Below are 17,478 nucleotides of genomic sequence, written 5' to 3'. Positions count from 1 at the left end.
GGGGGGGGTCGCGTGGGCAGGCCTTGGGGGGGGGGGTCGCGTGGGCAGGCCTTGGGGAGGGGGGGTCGCCAGGGGCAGGCCTTGGGGGGGGGGGGGGGTCGCGTGGGCAGGCCTTGGGGAGGGGGGGGGGGTCGCGTGGACAGGCCTTGGGGGGGGGGGGGGTCGCCAGGGGCACGCCTTGGGGTGGATTCAACATTTCCTCCATATGCGAGATGTGAACGAGAGAGACGTGGCGACGGTGAAGACGACTAACGCGGTTGAGCGACAGCGAGAAGAAGAGTCGCGTGTACGGGAGTCGAGGTGAGCCGGAGACGAGATGACGGAAGATTTGAGTTCGACGCGAGACTTCAAATCTGCTGGGACGAGATCGGCACGAGGAATGCACTGAATCTCGCGTTTAATTAATCACCCTCCAAATGTGTGTTATCAGTAATGTTTGCAGCTGAGATGTTGGTTCGCCCCCTGCTATTTATCTTCACGAACCAGGGTGCCCCCCACCCCCCCCTGGCTGCTCTGCCTTGGCCCTAAGGCCCCGTTGGGTCGTGCCCGCGTGCTGCACCACGAGGCGGGCACACGTGGTGAGAAGGCAACCATCACTGTCACCACCAAGTTCAAGTTCATTGATTAGGTATAGCCCTGTGAGCCATTAGGCTCTTGAATCGGTTGCAACCGCAACAAACAAAAAACATGAACAAGAAAACATCTTAAAGTGACTATGTGACCACCGCCACCCATGCCCCTCTCGCCGTCTGTCTCGCAGATGATGCAGAGGGCTGCTGGCGGCACGTCGTCGTCGACCCCCGGCGAGACGGGGCCCTCCTCGTCGTCGTCGCAGGGCGGCGACAAGAGGCGTGGAGGAGGCCCCCGGAGGAAGAGGGTCGCTGCGCAGGGCCAGCGGTCTCGTGAAGAGATGCGTCTCACGATCGGGCCACGGGGCTGGGGTGGCACCGACGCGGCGTGGACGTCGCGGGCTCAAGGGTCGAGGAGGAGGAGGCCGGGGGTAGAGGTCGTGTGGAGGTCGGGGACGGTGACCTCCACGGAGTGCCAGTGATGACCCCGTGCAAGAAGGTTTACTCGCGAGGTTGGTGCTCGTTTTTTTTTTAAAGGTGTGGCTGGAAAAAACATTTGCGTTCAGCGTTGAATGGAAATGTGGAATTGCTGAACATTACGTTTTGGGATATTGTTCATATCGCGATGCACGGAACTGTAGTTGTACTGCCAAGTGGACCCTGAACTTGACTTAATTCCACTGACATTTTGCACCCTTCATGGCTCTTACAATGATCAAATAATTCCAAAAACATTACATCATTTGAAATGGCCAATTATTTAAAATGTAATTTAACTGCACATGCGCAAGGGTAAAGGTTCATGTTTTATAACGTTTTTTTATTGTTGCAACACTACCAATCCTACTCGGACATTTTTACCAAAGAATGTGTTTAGATTGTCAGATCGTAGAGTAATAGCTGGGCTGCTGCTGGTTGTCGATGGCTTTTCTCCACAACCTTCCTCTTCTTCTTGGTTCTTTCGGTAAAGTCACGTAGAATGGAAATAATAAAATAATAAATAAAACAATTAAATAATTCTCACGACGTTTCGGCCACAACGCAAGCAGCCGTCCTCAGGTGGAGAACAGGTCTGTCGAGAAGACAGAGTCTGAATGACACACCCCAGGCTTGGAGCGACTATTTAAGCTGGGATGGAGGGGCGAAGAGCGCCTTGACAAACGAATTTGCATATCAAGAGGAATTTAGCATATTTATGGGAAATTCAGATATGCGATTAGTACTACTTGTGAAATGCGTAGGAGGTTTGGCGGTGGGTTTAAAGTCATTATGCCCGTGCATTATGCAGGATTAGCAGTATCAAAGGGAGGGGATAGGCGTAACATTAATAACCTTCCTCTTCTAAAGCCTTGGGAACCAGCGCCACGTTTTTGCCTGTAATGAAACGGACAAAGTCATCAGTAGAACGTGTCCGAAAATACAGTGTAACTTCTCTTAGCCGTGATGTGAAGGGGAGGGAGGGATGCCATTTCTGGATAAGGGGGCTGGTGAGGTCATAGCTTATTTCACATTGAGGTGCCATGGTCCGGACATCGGAGGAAGCACATGCAGCGTGTGATAAACATCACGGCCAAAGGACCAGTGCCGTCTTGAACGTGCCACAGATAACAAGAGGAAGATGAAGCATCTTGGTCCTTTAGCCGTTGTGTTTCATCACATCCTCACCTTGTTAAACATATTTCATTATTTTGATTGACATTTATGGTTGTAAAATGTTTTTTTCATTGTCTTGGAACTGCTGTGTGAATAGCCATCCAAGGTAGCAGCCATGGCGGCGCAGATGGAGCAGCAGTGCACTGCAGTCGACACCGGCGCCAGAGGTCGCAAACGGGTTTTGATTCCTTACCCATACCCGGCCGCACCAGGGTCGCAAACGGGTACCCGTACCCGGCCGTACCCATACCCTACCCGTACCCGGCCGGGTACCCGGCCGGGTACGGGTAGGGTACGGGTATCGGGTACCTGATTGCAACCTCTGGGATGAAGCCATGTTGCAGGCGTGGGTGGGTTGATTCTAGGAACTTGAATTGTGAGAAGAGACAAGACGTTGGGAAATGAGTGACAAACAGTTACTCACCAGTGACTGACGGTCTACCCGTACCCATACCCGGCTGCACCAGGGTCGCAAACGGGTACCCGTACCCGTACCCAACTCTTAAAACCTCGCTGCATAATTTAAGTGGAAATAATGTGGAACGAAACAATGTAGTAAAACATAGACGTAAAATTATATTAGTTTGAATACATTCATGGCCCTGCATTGTATTAACTCATCAGGTCGGTGAATATACACACCTAGTATAGTCACGAAGAGAAGTGAGCCAACACATTGGTATCAGTCAATGCAAGTCCATGTGTGTCTGTTGGGTTTGTAAGATATTCTATGGCTCTGCAGTTTGTGAAGATGTGAATGTGAAATTGCGTATGACAAAACTCCGGTGACCAGCCAGAACACTCGTTTAGCCCGGACCGACGCCCTGGCAAAATGATAAATAATTCCACGTGGCCTCCGGCATGCTCGGTAGTCTGCGGTGTGCGAGAGACCTCTGTGTTCACTGCCCACAGTATTGTTTTCAAGCTCTGCGTCTTTTTGCCGCATCTCCTACCCAGCACGTTCTTCTCACATCACGATGTTTTCGCTATGTTCTTGCTTTATTTCTCGAAGGTTATCAAAAAGGCGAGTACAAAGCACACACGGTCTGCGACACAGGGCACAACAATTTTGGGCAGTGATTTTTTTTCTTTGATTTTTATTTCATAATTTTAAGGAAACTACATTAATTGTAAAATATTTTGGCATTTTCGATGCATGTTTTAAATGTTAGGTATGGCTTACAGGGCTGTTTGTGTTTAACACGTTGATTTGTGTTGTAGTTGTGGCTGACCAGACGAGCTGGCTGGAGCAGGGCCTCTCTTAGTCGTAATTCTCTTTTGGGTTTTGCCGTCCATTGTACTCTCATTAAAATGTTTTGCACAAACATTGTTGTTTTTCACAGGCTTTTTGGACGCTGGTCAAGACGTTCCTGTGGATATTTTAGAACCGCAAGCAGTGATTGCCAATCCTCTTTCCACCAATCCGAGTGACAACGGTGACGAAGCCACTGCAGCAGTTAATTGTGATAGCACCTCAGTTGAACTTAATTCTGAAAGCCACTCTATGTTTAGCTTCTTTAACAAAGGAGGAACAGCATCGGCAGAAGGTTGCTTTAGACAGAAACACCATGGGTACATGTCTCAACATTAACGCATCTAATATTGGCGTATGTCTTGAGGAGGACGTATTTGGAAAAGGGGCCCTTTATAACACTGCTGTAAATATGGTAAACGATGACAATCCTGAATTCACGGAAAGGGCTGCCACTGAAGGGCATGAATGTTCCACTCAAAATGGACGGTCGCTTCAACAGGTTCAGACCACGAATGTGAGGGAGGGAAATCGTGATTCTGATATTAGTTCGGATTTTTTTAATTCTTCCAGTAGAGAAAGCGAGAGTAAACACAATCAGCCGGTGGAATCCATGTGTAGAGGAGTGAGGCCGACAGAGACCCCGCGGTCACCGGAGGCCACGGCGGTGGGCCTGTTGCCCGCTGACGGGCCACCTGCACGGGAGGCGGACATCATACGGGGGAGCGGGCCAGCAGCGCATACCCGCTCGAGGGGGATGTGGCTCCGGTGACGGCCCTGATGGCCGTTCAGCGGGCCCAGCCCCTGGCACCCGTTCGGCGCTATCCGGCGGATGAGGCCTTCGGGGTCTATTTGTTTTGTTTTTTGTTGTTGCTGTTCTGCTTGAGGGGCCGTGCTGCCCTAAGGTTTAGTTTCTAGCAGCCGGTTATACCTTCAGGCACACGAACTCGTGAATATTCGGTCTTCGGTCCGGTGTGGGGCCCCGCTTGCGGGGTGCTTGCAGCCGGGTCGGCTGTTTTTTTTCACGGGGGGGGGTGATGTAGAGGAGTAGAGGAGAGTGGTGGCGTCGCGTGCGCTGTCCGGTGCGGTGACATCACGGGACGTGGGGTCGCACGCGCCGGGCAGTGCACGTGACGTCTCGCCTCAGAGGGTATTTAAGGGAGACCCCGTGACGTAAGCGGGGTCACTGGAGGAACGGAGATAGTGGAAGGGGTGAAGAGGGAACCCTTATAGTGATACTTGTTAATAAACCCTGGCGGAAGCCCCTAACTCACCTCCGTCTCCGAGTACCTCCGTCTACAACAGCAACAACTACTTAACACATGTATTCCACACTCGGTGATCAGAATGTCCATTCCATTGCTGGAACCACTCTGCTCATTACCAATGCCGATGTCAATGAAAGCCACAACAGTGGTGCTGCCAAAGAGAATGCCGACATTTCTCAGACTGGTGAACTTCGGTTAACTACGAAGGGATTTGTCTTGGGAAATATTCCTGTGCTCAACTCTGTATGTTTGGAGCAAGCGCACAGTAATGTGGCGTTTAACAGCGAACGCTCATTAACTTGCAAAGATCCGCTTAATGCCGTGGCAACAAATGACATCATGGAACATAAAACACGTGGCTCTGATAGGAAATAAAAGTGAAGTTGGAAGTTATTCTTGCTCATTAAACGGCCCACTGCATTTACCAGGGCAGCCGCCGTGCACTGCATATAGCGGTAACACGGAGAGCTCATCTGTGGGTCACCATGATGGTTCCACTCTTGCAGGGTGCGAAGCCCCGGCTGTTGGATTTGTAATAAAGGACTCTTGCACTGGGTCTGTCTCCGTTGTCCTTTATTGGTTCGTACAACTTGCCCGCACGGCGTCTCGCTCAGAGTCTCCTCCGTCTCCCGCTCGGCAGCCCCACTACTGCCGTCGCTCCTGCAGCCCCGTTGCTGGCTCACTATGCAGCCCCGCTGCTGGCTCGTTACACAGCCTCTGCTTCCCGACCTGCAGCCCCACGGCTGCTCACTATGCAGCCCCGCTGCTGGCTCTCTGTCGCCTCCGTGCCCGGACACCGATGGCCGACGGTGCCGAGTCTCAACCCTGTGGCGATCACGTCACTTTCCTTCTGTCTCTACTCTCACACTCTCCCCCAGCCCTTCCGGTTCCTGTCCTTAAAAGCTCTCTCCCCACGTGACCCTAACTCCTCCCACCTGTTACATCACATCCGCGAGCCCGTTTACGCTCGCATTACAGATTTGTTAAAGAGCTACGCTGCACTGATCATGGCAACGATAGGCGAGTACATCGTCCATGCCACATGCAAAGAGTAAATGACAATACTGCGCAACTGAGCCATTGTGAGACTGGGATCACAGTTCCTGTCGGTGTTGGTGGAATTGCAGATTGTTCTTTTGAAGGAAATGTTGAATCGCTGAGATTTGTAGAAGAAGATGCACGTATAAATTCTATCCTATTGAACGTAGATGGAAATCAAACGGAACCGAGTGAACGGAATCCACTAATCAACGATGAAAAAACTGGGAATGGCATTGAAAATCAGTTTACAGATGAATCTTCAGTGGGTCCTCTCAGGGTGACAGCCATCAACATTGTGGAAACATTACTGCGGGAAAACTTATCTGACAAAATTGATGGAACTATGACAAGGTCCGATGATGATAAAATTAAAGGCTTTTCTGATGGTGACGAAAGTGTCACTGTTATGTTAGAAACAAGCATTGTGATGGACAAAGGTAGTGTCGTGCATGCCCTAAATCGTGAGAAAATATCTACAGAAGTCATCTGCAGGAAGCCTACAAGTACATTTAATAGTACGATCGCAATAAACGTGTTCACCAAAGGAACTGACATTACTCATGCTATTCGAGGAAAGGAGAGCCTCTCTGGATCTAGCCCTGAGAAGCAACACATGGTCGATTCTACACTCAGAGGCCCTCTGGGTTCTGGAAAATCAGATATCTCTTTGCCCAACGTTAACATTTCTGCAAATCCTTTAGCAATAATGGTAGAACCAGCAAAGAAAAAAAATCTAAAACGTGTTGTGAGTTTGGTGTGACGGAGAGCGAAAACGAACAAAATATCGCTGATGTCGACTGTCAGAAAGCCAATGGGATTTATTGCGTGAACGCAAACGCTCGCGACCGTGGTAAAAAAAATTAACCCGTAAAAACAAAGTTTTTCACTATAAATCCTTTATATGCGTGGCATCGGGGCGGCTAGAGTCCTCTCGTCCTCTGGCTTGAGATGGCTGCCATCTATGCGTCAGATGATTGTCTGGCGCCATTAAGCAATTGGTAATTAAATATTTTAAAAAAATTCCCTAAACAGTGTAAAATTTTGGAATTTTTTTTCTCACAAAAATTAATTGTCACGCACAACGAGTCTGTGTGCAAAATGTCAGCTCGATTGGATCACGGGAAGTGGGTTAAAAAACGACCGAAAGATTTGCACGGTCCTAAGCAAGCAAGCACGCAAGCAAGTGAACTTAATATAAAGGATTTAAAAAAAGTCAAATGTGCTGCAGATACGAACCAGGCCCCTCCCGTTGGGTCGACGGAGGTCTGCGTCGACAATTGTGCTTTTGAGAACACTAGTAACTTTGAACAATTTAAGAAGGATAAGCACCAAAAGCTGCGAGACACGAGAGTCGAAATTAATAGTCGCCGCAATGCCAAGCAGAGCAAGTCCAGAACCACGCAGAATAGTGTAAAACCTAAATTGTCCGCTGTGAATATGACAGAACCCGTTGGTGCTGTCACTGTTGCACGAGAGAGATATCCAAAGCTGGTAGGTCAAGCCAATGCCAAGACGCGGTGTTGTGCTAAGAAGCCATTGGTAAAAAATCAGTCTTCGCTGAAGGTGACTCCGAAACATGAAAGAAGTCTGGATATGAATACAAATATTTGTTTTGTTGGTAACCAGTTTCGTGAAGATATTGGAAACTTAAGTAAAGTCAAAACAGCCAAACACGCGAAACAAAGAGAAAAAGACTGCCAAGTGAAACCTCATGAAACTACGAGTGCCCAGACAATGACAAAGGTTCAGCAGCATTATAGAAAATTACAGTCGATACAGAAATCTTTTGAAGAATCAATACATTCAAGTTCTTCAAACCAAAAAAACACGAGGACTCGTGCAGAGCCTTATAACGTCAGTTTGAAACATTATAAAATTTCCCAACTTATAGACCACAAAGTTGATTCACCACAGACATCCACTGAGAAATATTCTGCAGAAAAGGGTAAGGGTTGCCATTCTCTTCAGTTGCCGAGGGAAAATGAAGATAATTGCCACAGTTCCTCCGTAAGCAGTCCGTTACAAGTGTAGTGACATAGAACGGTCACTACTGTGTCGGCCTGTACGAAGGCTGGGGGCCCCAAGGGGGGTGCCTGGGGGGTCACGTGGTGGAGGGATCCGGACCTTCCCAGAGGTGGGGGAAGTGAGGCGTGTCCTGGGAAGGGAGGCGTGGCCTGAAGAGAGCCAGCCACGCGAAAGCAGATATAAGTGTGGTGTGAACGCAGAGCGGGGCTGTTGTACTGTACTCCAAAGAGAAGACATCATCGGTCGTCAAGTCCTGAGTCGTCGTCCTGGGCCAGGCAGGCCGTTGCCTGCCTGGTCCAGTCTGTGTCGCGTTCCAGAGTGTTAGTGAGTTGAGGAAGGTGGTCACCACCTCATGTACAGTGTTATATTACTTACCGTTAATAAATAGTGTTGCCTCCAAGCTGCGTGTGTGTGCACCTAATTCGAACCCATTACATTTGGCGTCAGAAGGTGGAAAAATAAATATTGCTAGGTGTTATCCTAGGGAAGTAAAATGGGCACACGAAAAACAAATATAAAACTCATCTGGACGTCTTCATACGACGGGGACGGTGTGACGACTATCCTTCGGACAGCCCCGGGGATGGCAGCCCCGGTGAGAGAGAGAGATGGCGCTGCACGCGGAGTGGCGGGACTGGCATCGCACTGCTGCTTCGCCGCCATCGGGAACGGAGCGACAGAGCCGCGGGTAGAGGACACCATCGTTGCTGCGGGGGCTGGCGGGGGAGGCCCGGGCATGCGGGCCACGCGGTGGGCCCGCCATTTCGGCGGCTGGTCGGGGCGCGGTTCCCGCCAAAGCGCCACTCCCGCCATTTCGGCGGCGGGTCGGGGCGCAGTTCCCGCCAAAGCGCCCTCCCGCCATTTCGGCAGCGGGTCGGGGCGCAGTTCCCGCCAAAGCGCCGCTCCCGCCATTTCGGCGGCGGGTCGGGGCGCTGTTCCCGCCAAAACGCCGCTCCTGCTGCCGAAATGCCGCTCCCGCCGACATCAACGCCTGCGGAGGGCGAGTTCCACACGTTCGGGTGGCGCCCCCCGTCTTCTGCTCGAGCGCGAGAGGGTGGATGGGTTCGCAAGAGCAGGCCATATTCACCATGCAAGATTCTTCGGGCCGTCCCAGTGCTCCACCTTGCCGCCCTCCGCTATTCACAGTTTGCCAGGCGAGTCGTGACATGACAAGCACCCGTCCCCAAGAAAAATAATAATAACTTCACCCATCTTGCGTGTGCCGGGTTGCGATCGCGGGTGTTTTTTTTACTCGCTGGTTTGCGGAGCGTGTTCGTCCGGTTGTGTGCGTGATAAATTGACGCGGCTTGCATGCGGGTGTCTGCTTGTAACAAGTGTTGTTGTTAATTACGGCGTTGAGATCGGTATCTTCTGGGTGTAGTTAATGATTAATTCGTTGTTGGGTGTCCCGAGCTCTGTTGATATCCTGTAGGTTGCCGTGTTAATGACTCGTGTTGTTACATCGTTTTGTTGCGAAATCGCCATTGTTATTGTGTATACTGTATGGAGTTTTGCTCGTGATTGTCACGTGTAACTGTAAGAAACTTTTATCGTCATTGTTGCCAAGGTACAGACCGTATGGAGCTTTACTTGGAATTGTTAACAGTGTATGGACTGTTGGGTACTTGCTTGTGATTATTTACCATGTACGGATTGTCTGGAGTATTGATTGTGTGTGTTGCCATGTGAGGACTGGATGGAGCATTGCGCCAAATGATTGACTGTACGAATTTCATATACTGCATATACTGTATTAATCAATTCGGCGATTCTTGGGGTTTGTGTATAGTTTTTTTGCTCTCAAAATTCGAATGCCCTGAGTCTCATGGTTAATGTTGAAGGGGTTTTTGAAATGACAGGTTCGGTGTGTTTCAACCTCACTGGTTGGCTCCTGTCCGTTGTTGCACAGATGATGTCTTATGTGCGGGAATGCCCCTTGTGTTCTACATCGATCGGGGGTGCGTTTCCGTTAATTGCTGTCAAATTGCGTTGCTCTCTCCACTCGGTTGGTACAGCTGCATGCTGCAATGCGAGTCTCGGAGATGATGTGTACGGATACGGGATGTGAGGTGTATTGTTGTGACCATTGAATATTCGGGATCGTCACAAATTGTGCGTACCTGTTCGGCATTGGATCAGTTCTGTGGGGGATCATAATTCAAATTGTATGTGTTGTGATGGTGTTAAATTGCGATGGTGACATGCTGCCAGGGATTTGGAATTGTGGTGCTGGCTGTCACTTATCTTGGGGCGCAGATCCTGACCAGGATGGCCCAGTGAGAGTTGTGTGTCTAACACGAACATTGTGGTCCCGTCATGCTGTGTCTGACGGCTTGACCTGACAGCCCGGAGATCGAGACACTCCGTGGTTTGTCTAGCCTAGTGGGCTGTGCGCTCACATGGCTCAGAGAGTGTGGTCCCGTCATGCTGTGTCTGACAGCTTGACCTGACAGCCCGGAGATCGAGACACTCCGTGGCTTGTCTAGCCTAGTGGGCTGTGCGCTCACATGGCTCAGAGAGTGTGGTCCCATCATGCTGTGTCTGATGGCTTGACCTGACGGTCCGGAGAGTGAGACACTCCGTGGCTTGTCTAGCCTAGTGGGCTGTGCGCTCACATGGCTCAGAGAGTGTGGTCCCATCATGCTGTGTCTGATGGCTTGACCTGACGGCCCGGAGAGTGAGACACTCCGAGGTGCGTTGAAACAGTGGGCTGGAGATTCGTAAGGTTCAGGTGGAGTGTCCTGTTACGTTGGGACTGTATCCCTCAGTTGTTAGGGTGCATGTTGTGCAGTGAGTGAACGATGGGTCGTCTCAGCTCGGTCGGTACAGCTATATGCTGCGATGCGAGTCTTGGAGAGAGACTGGGTCGTCTCAGCTCGGTCGGTACAGCTATATGCTGCGATGCGAGTCTTGGAGAGAGACTGGGTTAAAATCCCCCCGATATGGTCGACACGTGCTACTGGTTGTGACGCCGCGTCGGAAAGGCGGTGGGGTGGTAACATGGAAATTCTTCCCCCCGATATGGCCGACGCGTGCTACTGGTTGTGACGCCACGTCGGAAAGGCGGGGGGGTGCTAACGGGTGACTGTCATGTCCGAAGAGTGGAGGCGAGTGTTCGTTGAGTGATGCCTCAGGAGGGTTTGGTTCTCGTCACAGGAGGCAGTATCTACCTGGAACCTTGGAGTCGCCGGTTATGCCGACCGGCTATGGACTGGGGGGGGGAGTGGAGCATGCGTCAGCTACTCCTGCTCCTCCTGTTCTGACTCCTGGGGGGAGGGGCCGTGCCCTTTGGGCCGCTTCTGGTTCCCCAGGCCCAGCCACATGGACTCGTTGAAGACTGGCTGCTCTACATGCCTCTCAGACTCCTTGCTCATTGCCTACGCCGTCGTTCCAATGGCCACACTCACATGTCAGTGCATGCGTGATTCTCACGGGGGGGGGGGGCTGTGCTGGAGCGTAAGTGGGTTAGCCAGTTTTCATGTATATTTGTTGTTAATTCCCCGTTTTCTATGCGGTTCCCTTTTACCCTCGTCGATTCTGTATATATTACGTGATTGTATTTCTTATCGGTCGCCGGTCATTTATTGATGTTGCTGGTTCGGAGGCACACCTTTTCGATGTTTCACAGTTGTGTTACAGCCGGGGACGGCTGTGTGTTTATACAGGGGGGGGGGGTGATGTAGTGACATAGAACGGTCACTACTGTGTCGGCCTGTACGAAGGCTGGGGGCCCCAAGGGGGGTGCCTGGGGGGTCACGTGGTGGAGGGATCCGGACCTTCCCAGAGGTGGGGGAAGTGAGGCGTGTCCTGGGAAGGGAGGCGTGGCCTGAAGAGAGCCAGCCACGCCGGGGCGGAGCTAGCCACGCGAAAGCAGATATAAGCGTGGTGTGAACGCAGAGCGGGGCTGTTGTACTGTACTCCAAAGAGAATACATCATCGGTCGTCAAGTCCTGAGTCGTCGTCCTGGGCCAGGCAGGCCGTTGCCTGCCTGGTCCAGTCTGTGTCGCGTTCCAGAGTGTTAGTGAGTTGAGGAAGGTGGTCACCACCTCATGTACAGTGTTATATTACTTACCGTTAATAAATAGTGTTGCCTCCAAGCTGCGTGTGTGTGCACCTAATTCGAACCCATTACACAAGTTTGTGGTAAAGGGCTCGTGCCAGGGACGCGCAATGTGACGGTCAGTACGGGTTTGCAAAGAGCAGGGCACAAACATTCTCATAGTGCCTTGGTATGTAAGAACCTTACCGTCGAAGATTTTGCCATTTTGCCCGTTTCTTGAACTTCCCGCAAAATCAAATATGATTCTAAATCTTCAGGGAGACCAGAGGAATCGTTTAAAGATGACCTCCATCATTGGGAAGGTAAGCAGACACAGCTTGGTCCGAACATAGACCAGAAGACAACTAAAGATCAAGCCCAAGGGAAAAACTCGACTACAGAAAGTGAACACCTGTTTGAGAGCCCACATGATGTAAGAGGCGGAAGACATTCCAGTAATGCTGATAGTGCGCCCATTTCTTTGTGCCGCGGTCATGAAGGAAGTGTGTCGGCATCACTGAGCCAGGCCATTGAGATTTCGGGGAGCTCGTCAACAGACCTGTGTCCTGCCCCACCAAGAGTGACTGCTATAGAAAACAATGAGGGTTGTAGCAATCGGGCTCACGAGAAAACATGCCTCGTGGAGTACAAGGAACAGTTGGACGACATTTTGATTTTAGACATGGGTGAGTTTGACGAGGAACTGTTTGGATTGGAAAACCCTGCTGAAGTTGTGATGTTGTCATCGCATCGAGGAAAAATTGGACACAAGTGCAGGACAGCAGCATGGTTTGGAAAGGAATGAGTGGAGAGGAAAAATTCAACCATCAATGTCGACCTTCATGCAGTCCAGTTCGTACCTTACCAAGCAACAATCTATTGCAAGGTCAGATTTGTGTGTCTAATCTAAATCGCAGCATTAAAGTTATTTTCATACTTTATATTTGGGTTAGGCCTCGTAATGATCTGACCAAATCTATGTCATTAAAAACCCTTCACCACCTGACAGCCAAACATTTAATTGTCAAGTGGTGTACAAGCATTTGACGAGCCAATTAAAAAAAAATTCAGCTCACTGGTAAATTGCAAGAACAATTCTCACAACCATATTTAGCAAATATGACGTTTTGCTTGAAACTACATAGATCTTGTCCTGACGATGTTTTAAAAAGTCCGAGCAACAATCCAGGGAGTCGGTCACTATGCCATCTATCCCGGCTTCTTAAAGAGGTGTCATGACCAGACAGGAACTACCAATCAGATTGAAACGATGTATTAACCATTACCGATCATTTTATTCTAATTTTCTTTAGATTTGTCTGCGTCGGTTGCTTAATATATGCATTATTCGTTATAATTACTCATGAATATACTAGCCTGTAGCAATATAGCATTATGTGGACAGAGGCTTCAAACTAATATTTTATCCGGTTTGACCGATGTAACACTTTGCACAATTCCACACCCTCATGCCAATTGAGGTCTAGGAAAGGAGACAATGGGAGGGAATTCCAAAGTGGAGCAGTGCGAGTCAAGACGCAGAAAGAGAAGGCTCGTGGCCTGCAGTGTGGTGGTTACACACAGTATTTGCTTTGTCTACTGAATGAAAGTAATGTGATGTTTTTTTTATTGTAAGAGGAAGGCTCAAGACTTGTGTCTTGAGGTGCCTGACCCGCAACAGTCGGATATTAATGCTTTCCAATTTGCGTCGTGCTGTTAGCCTTTTCGCCTTCGCTGGTCTAACTCCAGTGAGACAAGGCCATGAACGAGGCTGGTGTAGGCCAATCAGTTTGAAGGACAATGCATAATTATTATCAGAGCTTGTTTGCATGTTTGGCCACAAGCATGTGTGGCTAATGCTTGTGGCTAATTACGAAAGGTGTCTATTTGGTGTTTTACCATCTTAACACCTCCTGTATTCTTATCAGAAAGGTTAAAGCCTTTTTTTTAAATGATCAATCGTATATTGGCAACAAGGGTGCAATTGGCTTGGCGTGAGACATGGGCAACGCGTTAGTCTGCAAATGACCATTAAAGAGAGCCAGGGTTGCGACTTCAACGACCGTGTGATGCATTGTTGCTAATGCGATTAAATTGCTTTTCCAGCAGTCCTGTCATCGATGGCAAAGGCCTGCAGCTGGTGGAGGAGAATGACCTTGGGCTGCGACAGCTGTCAATGAGAGGTGAGGGGTCGCTTTGTGTGGAAATGGCAACGATCGCTGCCCAATTACACGTGGCACATTGCTGCTGCTGCAGTGCAGCACCTTTGCTTGCCACGGCTAATTGCATCGATTTGTTTGGCCGGCAATATTTCGCCCCCCTTTTTCGATTCGACGAATTGTCACGATTCCGTACAAGAATCGATTTTCTAAAACAATCTCATGCATTTTAGTACTGCAGCAGTCGTGTTAACGATCCAATGTTGATATTTTAAACACATTTTTGCATATCTTTACAAAACCTAATTTACCTGCTCGTACGTGCAAGGCACCAAAAACGTGCGTTTCTCCAACGAAGGATCCTCGTTCAGTATCCTTGTCACATCGTAGACGGTGTTGTGTTTCCCTGTCATGCCAGGAGCGGTGGAAACGAGTGCCCTGGCGGACGTCCGGAAGCCGCCGCTGATGACGTCCTGCGGAACTGGCCGGGGAATCTTCCATGAGCAGAGCGACTCCGGAGTCGATTGTGAATTCCGCTTTGGCGAGACAAAAAGGAAGTGGCCGCACTCGGTGGAATTGCCGCGGTACTCCTCTCACCAAACCCCACCACAACACGCTCTCTTCTGACGCAAGCGCTCTCTATTCACACCTGCGCTCGTTCTCCACAATGTTGGATGTTTTTGTCTTTGTGTTGCTGCTGTGCTCACGCACCGCGGATCTCCCGTGTGAAATATCGGATAAGCAGAGTCTTCCCTGGAATAAAATGTTTTTCTTTTACTTGGTAAATAAATGCTGTAGTCGTGGTGAATAATTACATATTCATGACCTGAGCGTTGTTGACAATTCCTCTTGCAGGAAGAAGAATTGGCAGAGCGGCCGTTTTGAGAACGACAGCTCATCGCCCCGACAGACGCATCCGCCGTCACTCGCGCGGCCGGCCCCCTAGCAGCTGCCTGCACAGAAGTCCTCACTGGCCAGCCCACTGCTCCCCACAACCCCCTCACCTCCACCTCCATTCATCCACGGTCACATTTGGCAAAGTCAGCCGCCAGCCGGGCCCGCGTGGATGGCGCACTACACGACCGTGCCGCTGCCGCGCTCTGCGCCGCTGTCAATATGCGCGTTGCAGCCTGCAAGCGTTCTGCTGTTCCCCAGCGGTGTGCCCTGTGGTGAGCGGTTGCGTGCGCCGTGCTTGGCTTCAGCAGCCGTACCACCAAATGCACTGGACGCTGCATACCTCCTCTCTGGCTTTGCTGGGCACAAATAAACGTGACTGTAATGGAGCCTCTGCCCCTTGGCAGTGCAAGAGCCCCAAACGCTATTATACAGTGTCCACTTCGAGATTTGAAGTTTTCGTGACTGCAAGGATCCATAATCTTTGGTTCTTTCGGTAAAGTCACGTAGGTGAAAATAAAATAAACAAGGTAGTTTTTATTTTATTTTCACCTACGTGAACCAAAGAGTACAGTGTCCACTCTCGGAAGCAATCCCATCTTCAATGTTCTACTTTCCAAATCTCCGGTGCCCGTCCTCTCGATGTTCCTCGGCCTTCACCTAGATATCTGGATTCTGCAAATAGCCAGTTCTGTCCCTACCCAGCCAACCCCTCGCCCCCATTACCTCTCCCTCTTTGTTGGTCTCGTTTTACTTTTTTCTCCATTGAAGCAGCGCAGGCTACAGTGGTTTACTATCTGGTCCATAGTTTGGGTTACATGGCCACAGTCGCACCGGGGCCTGTCCTTAACGTTCCGTTTATGCAGGGGATGAGCACAGCGGCCCGTTGATGTTCTGATGGTTACACCATCAACCCTCCTTGAAGCCCTCTCGTCATGGCAAGCAGACTTCGACATTGGCATTTAGTTCCTGTGAACGAATTGCTGCCATCATCACTTCAGGACAGAACTGCCTTTATGCCCTTTGGCTGTGACGGTTCCACCTGAGGACAGATTTGTGCGACAGAACAGGTCTGTCGGACAGATCTGTCCGACAGAACCAAGGTTGATATTGTTAATTACGTTTTTTGTTGTGCATTTCTGGCGTTAATGCATAACCATATATACTGTTGCCTAAGATCGGTGCGTACTAAACGCACAGTGTCTGTGTAATTTGATTCAGGACAGTTTTTTACGGATTCCATTTTGAGAAATGGGATGGAATTCGCTTTGTTTCGTCTTGGTTTCATCTTTTCCCATTTGCTCGTCTTCATGAAAGGTGCCGCAACTGTGAGTTAAGTCTTTGTTTCGAATCTGCGGTTACACGAGGTCGTTATAGAGGTTATTGCATTGTCGCGACGAGGAGTGTCGCCAGCCTGGTGGTCAGCATGGGGCTGGGGGGTTGCCTTCCATTCACCACTGAGAGGCGCCCTAGACCTGCAGGTGAATGGCTGGCGCTGCTCTGAGACTTCAACTTCACTCGATCTGGGTGGGCGTGGTGGTGGTGGTAGCAGAGGTGTGGTGGTGGTAGCAGAGGTGGGGTGGTTGTGGTAGCAGAGGTGTGGTGGTGGTGGTGGTAGCAGAGGTGTGGTGGTGGTGGTAGCAGAGGTGTGGTGGTGGTGGTAGCAGAGGTGTGGTGGTGGTGGTAGCAGAGGTGTGGTGGTGGTGGTAGGAGAGGTGTGGTGGTTGTGGTGGCACAGGTGTGGTGGTGGCACAATTGTGGTGGTGAGGGTGGCAGAGGTGTGATGGTGGTGTTGATATAGGTGTGATGGTACAGGTGTGGTGGTGATGGTGGCACAGGTGTGGTTGTGGCAGAGGTGCATTCCAGTAATCCGGCAGCTTGGGGGTCGGGCTGGTAGCTCGGGGTTGTTGGTGAAGCGAATGAAACGAGGAGGCCTTGATGCCGACCTGCACGCTGATCGCCGAGCACTCCCAACGTCCTTCATCCGGGAGTGGATATATTACATGGCTGATGATGATGTTGGCTGCAACATCCCAAGCAGGAGACCCCCCCCCCCCCCTTGATAATATATCTGGCTTTTCCAATGTTGAGATTTTGTATTTTGAGTGTCGACGTGGTTTTACGCTGGCCCACTGGTCGCCAATGAGTGGGGCTTGGTGGCTTCTCGTTATATTTGTAGTCAGCTTGGTGCAATCTAGAAAGTGTGAGGTCATGCAATGTTATCAAGGCGTGTGCATCTTTTACATGCAGCACACAGCAGATACGCTGGTAAAATAACATATCTTTGCACTTAAGTCCGGGCAGTCCAAATATTAACTGCGGAATGCATCGTTGATTTTACAGCGCCCCCATTGTCCAGCCTTGCTTCATCATCACCATGAACCGTAATCCACTCCTGGGCGAATGCCTTCCTAAGTTGTTGTTATTTCTAAATTGTCCTGCGGTGTCGCAATCCATTATCATTTCTTGCGAATGAGCTGGTGTTGCTCCGTCGCGGACATGGCCACGGGAAAGGCAAATGGAAGCATACCTGTCAACCCCTTATCAGTGCCTATCTTATTACAAACTAATTCAGACC

The 17,478-nt window shown here is 50.2% G+C and overlaps 1 protein-coding gene and 1 long non-coding RNA gene across 2 annotated transcripts; both read left to right on the top strand.

Annotated features, from left to right (window-relative positions):
- Positions 1 to 194: 194 nt before the first annotated feature.
- LOC144727670 (uncharacterized) lies at positions 195 to 5,296 on the top strand. The gene is made up of 2 exons (XR_013587428.1): positions 195 to 1,081; positions 3,566 to 5,296. It is a non-coding gene; the product is annotated as an uncharacterized LOC144727670 (long non-coding RNA).
- Positions 5,297 to 11,537: 6,241 nt separating this feature from the next.
- LOC144727669 (uncharacterized) lies at positions 11,538 to 15,919 on the top strand. Its single transcript, XM_078606659.1, has 3 exons — positions 11,538 to 14,030; positions 14,425 to 14,590; positions 14,862 to 15,919. Exons 1-3 carry the CDS (start codon positions 13,931 to 13,933, stop codon positions 14,950 to 14,952), a joined length of 357 nt encoding a protein of 118 aa, XP_078462785.1. The 5' UTR covers positions 11,538 to 13,930; the 3' UTR covers positions 14,953 to 15,919.
- The last annotated feature ends 1,559 nt before the right edge of the window (positions 15,920 to 17,478 follow it).

The sequence above is a fragment of the Lampetra planeri genome, chromosome 26 (assembly GCF_965212315.1).
Source record: "Lampetra planeri chromosome 26, kcLamPlan1.2.h2, whole genome shotgun sequence".
Lineage (NCBI taxonomy): Eukaryota > Metazoa > Chordata > Hyperoartia > Petromyzontiformes > Petromyzontidae > Lampetra > Lampetra planeri.
Note: the sequence above shows the minus strand (reverse complement) of the source record. Positions and strands in the feature narration are given on the sequence as shown.

What these genes read in the sequence shown, in the direction of transcription:
- LOC144727669 (XM_078606659.1), top strand. Translation starts at nt 13,931, where the DNA reads ATGCGATTAAATTGCTTTTCCAGCAGTCCTGTCATCGATGGCAAAGGC. An exon ending in GCGACAGCTGTCAATGAGAG is followed by an intron (nt 14,031 to 14,424) that starts GTGAGGGGTCGC and finishes CTGTCATGCCAG; the next exon opens with GAGCGGTGGAAACGAGTGCC. An exon ending in CACTCGGTGGAATTGCCGCG is followed by an intron (nt 14,591 to 14,861) that starts GTACTCCTCTCA and finishes TTCCTCTTGCAG; the next exon opens with GAAGAAGAATTGGCAGAGCG.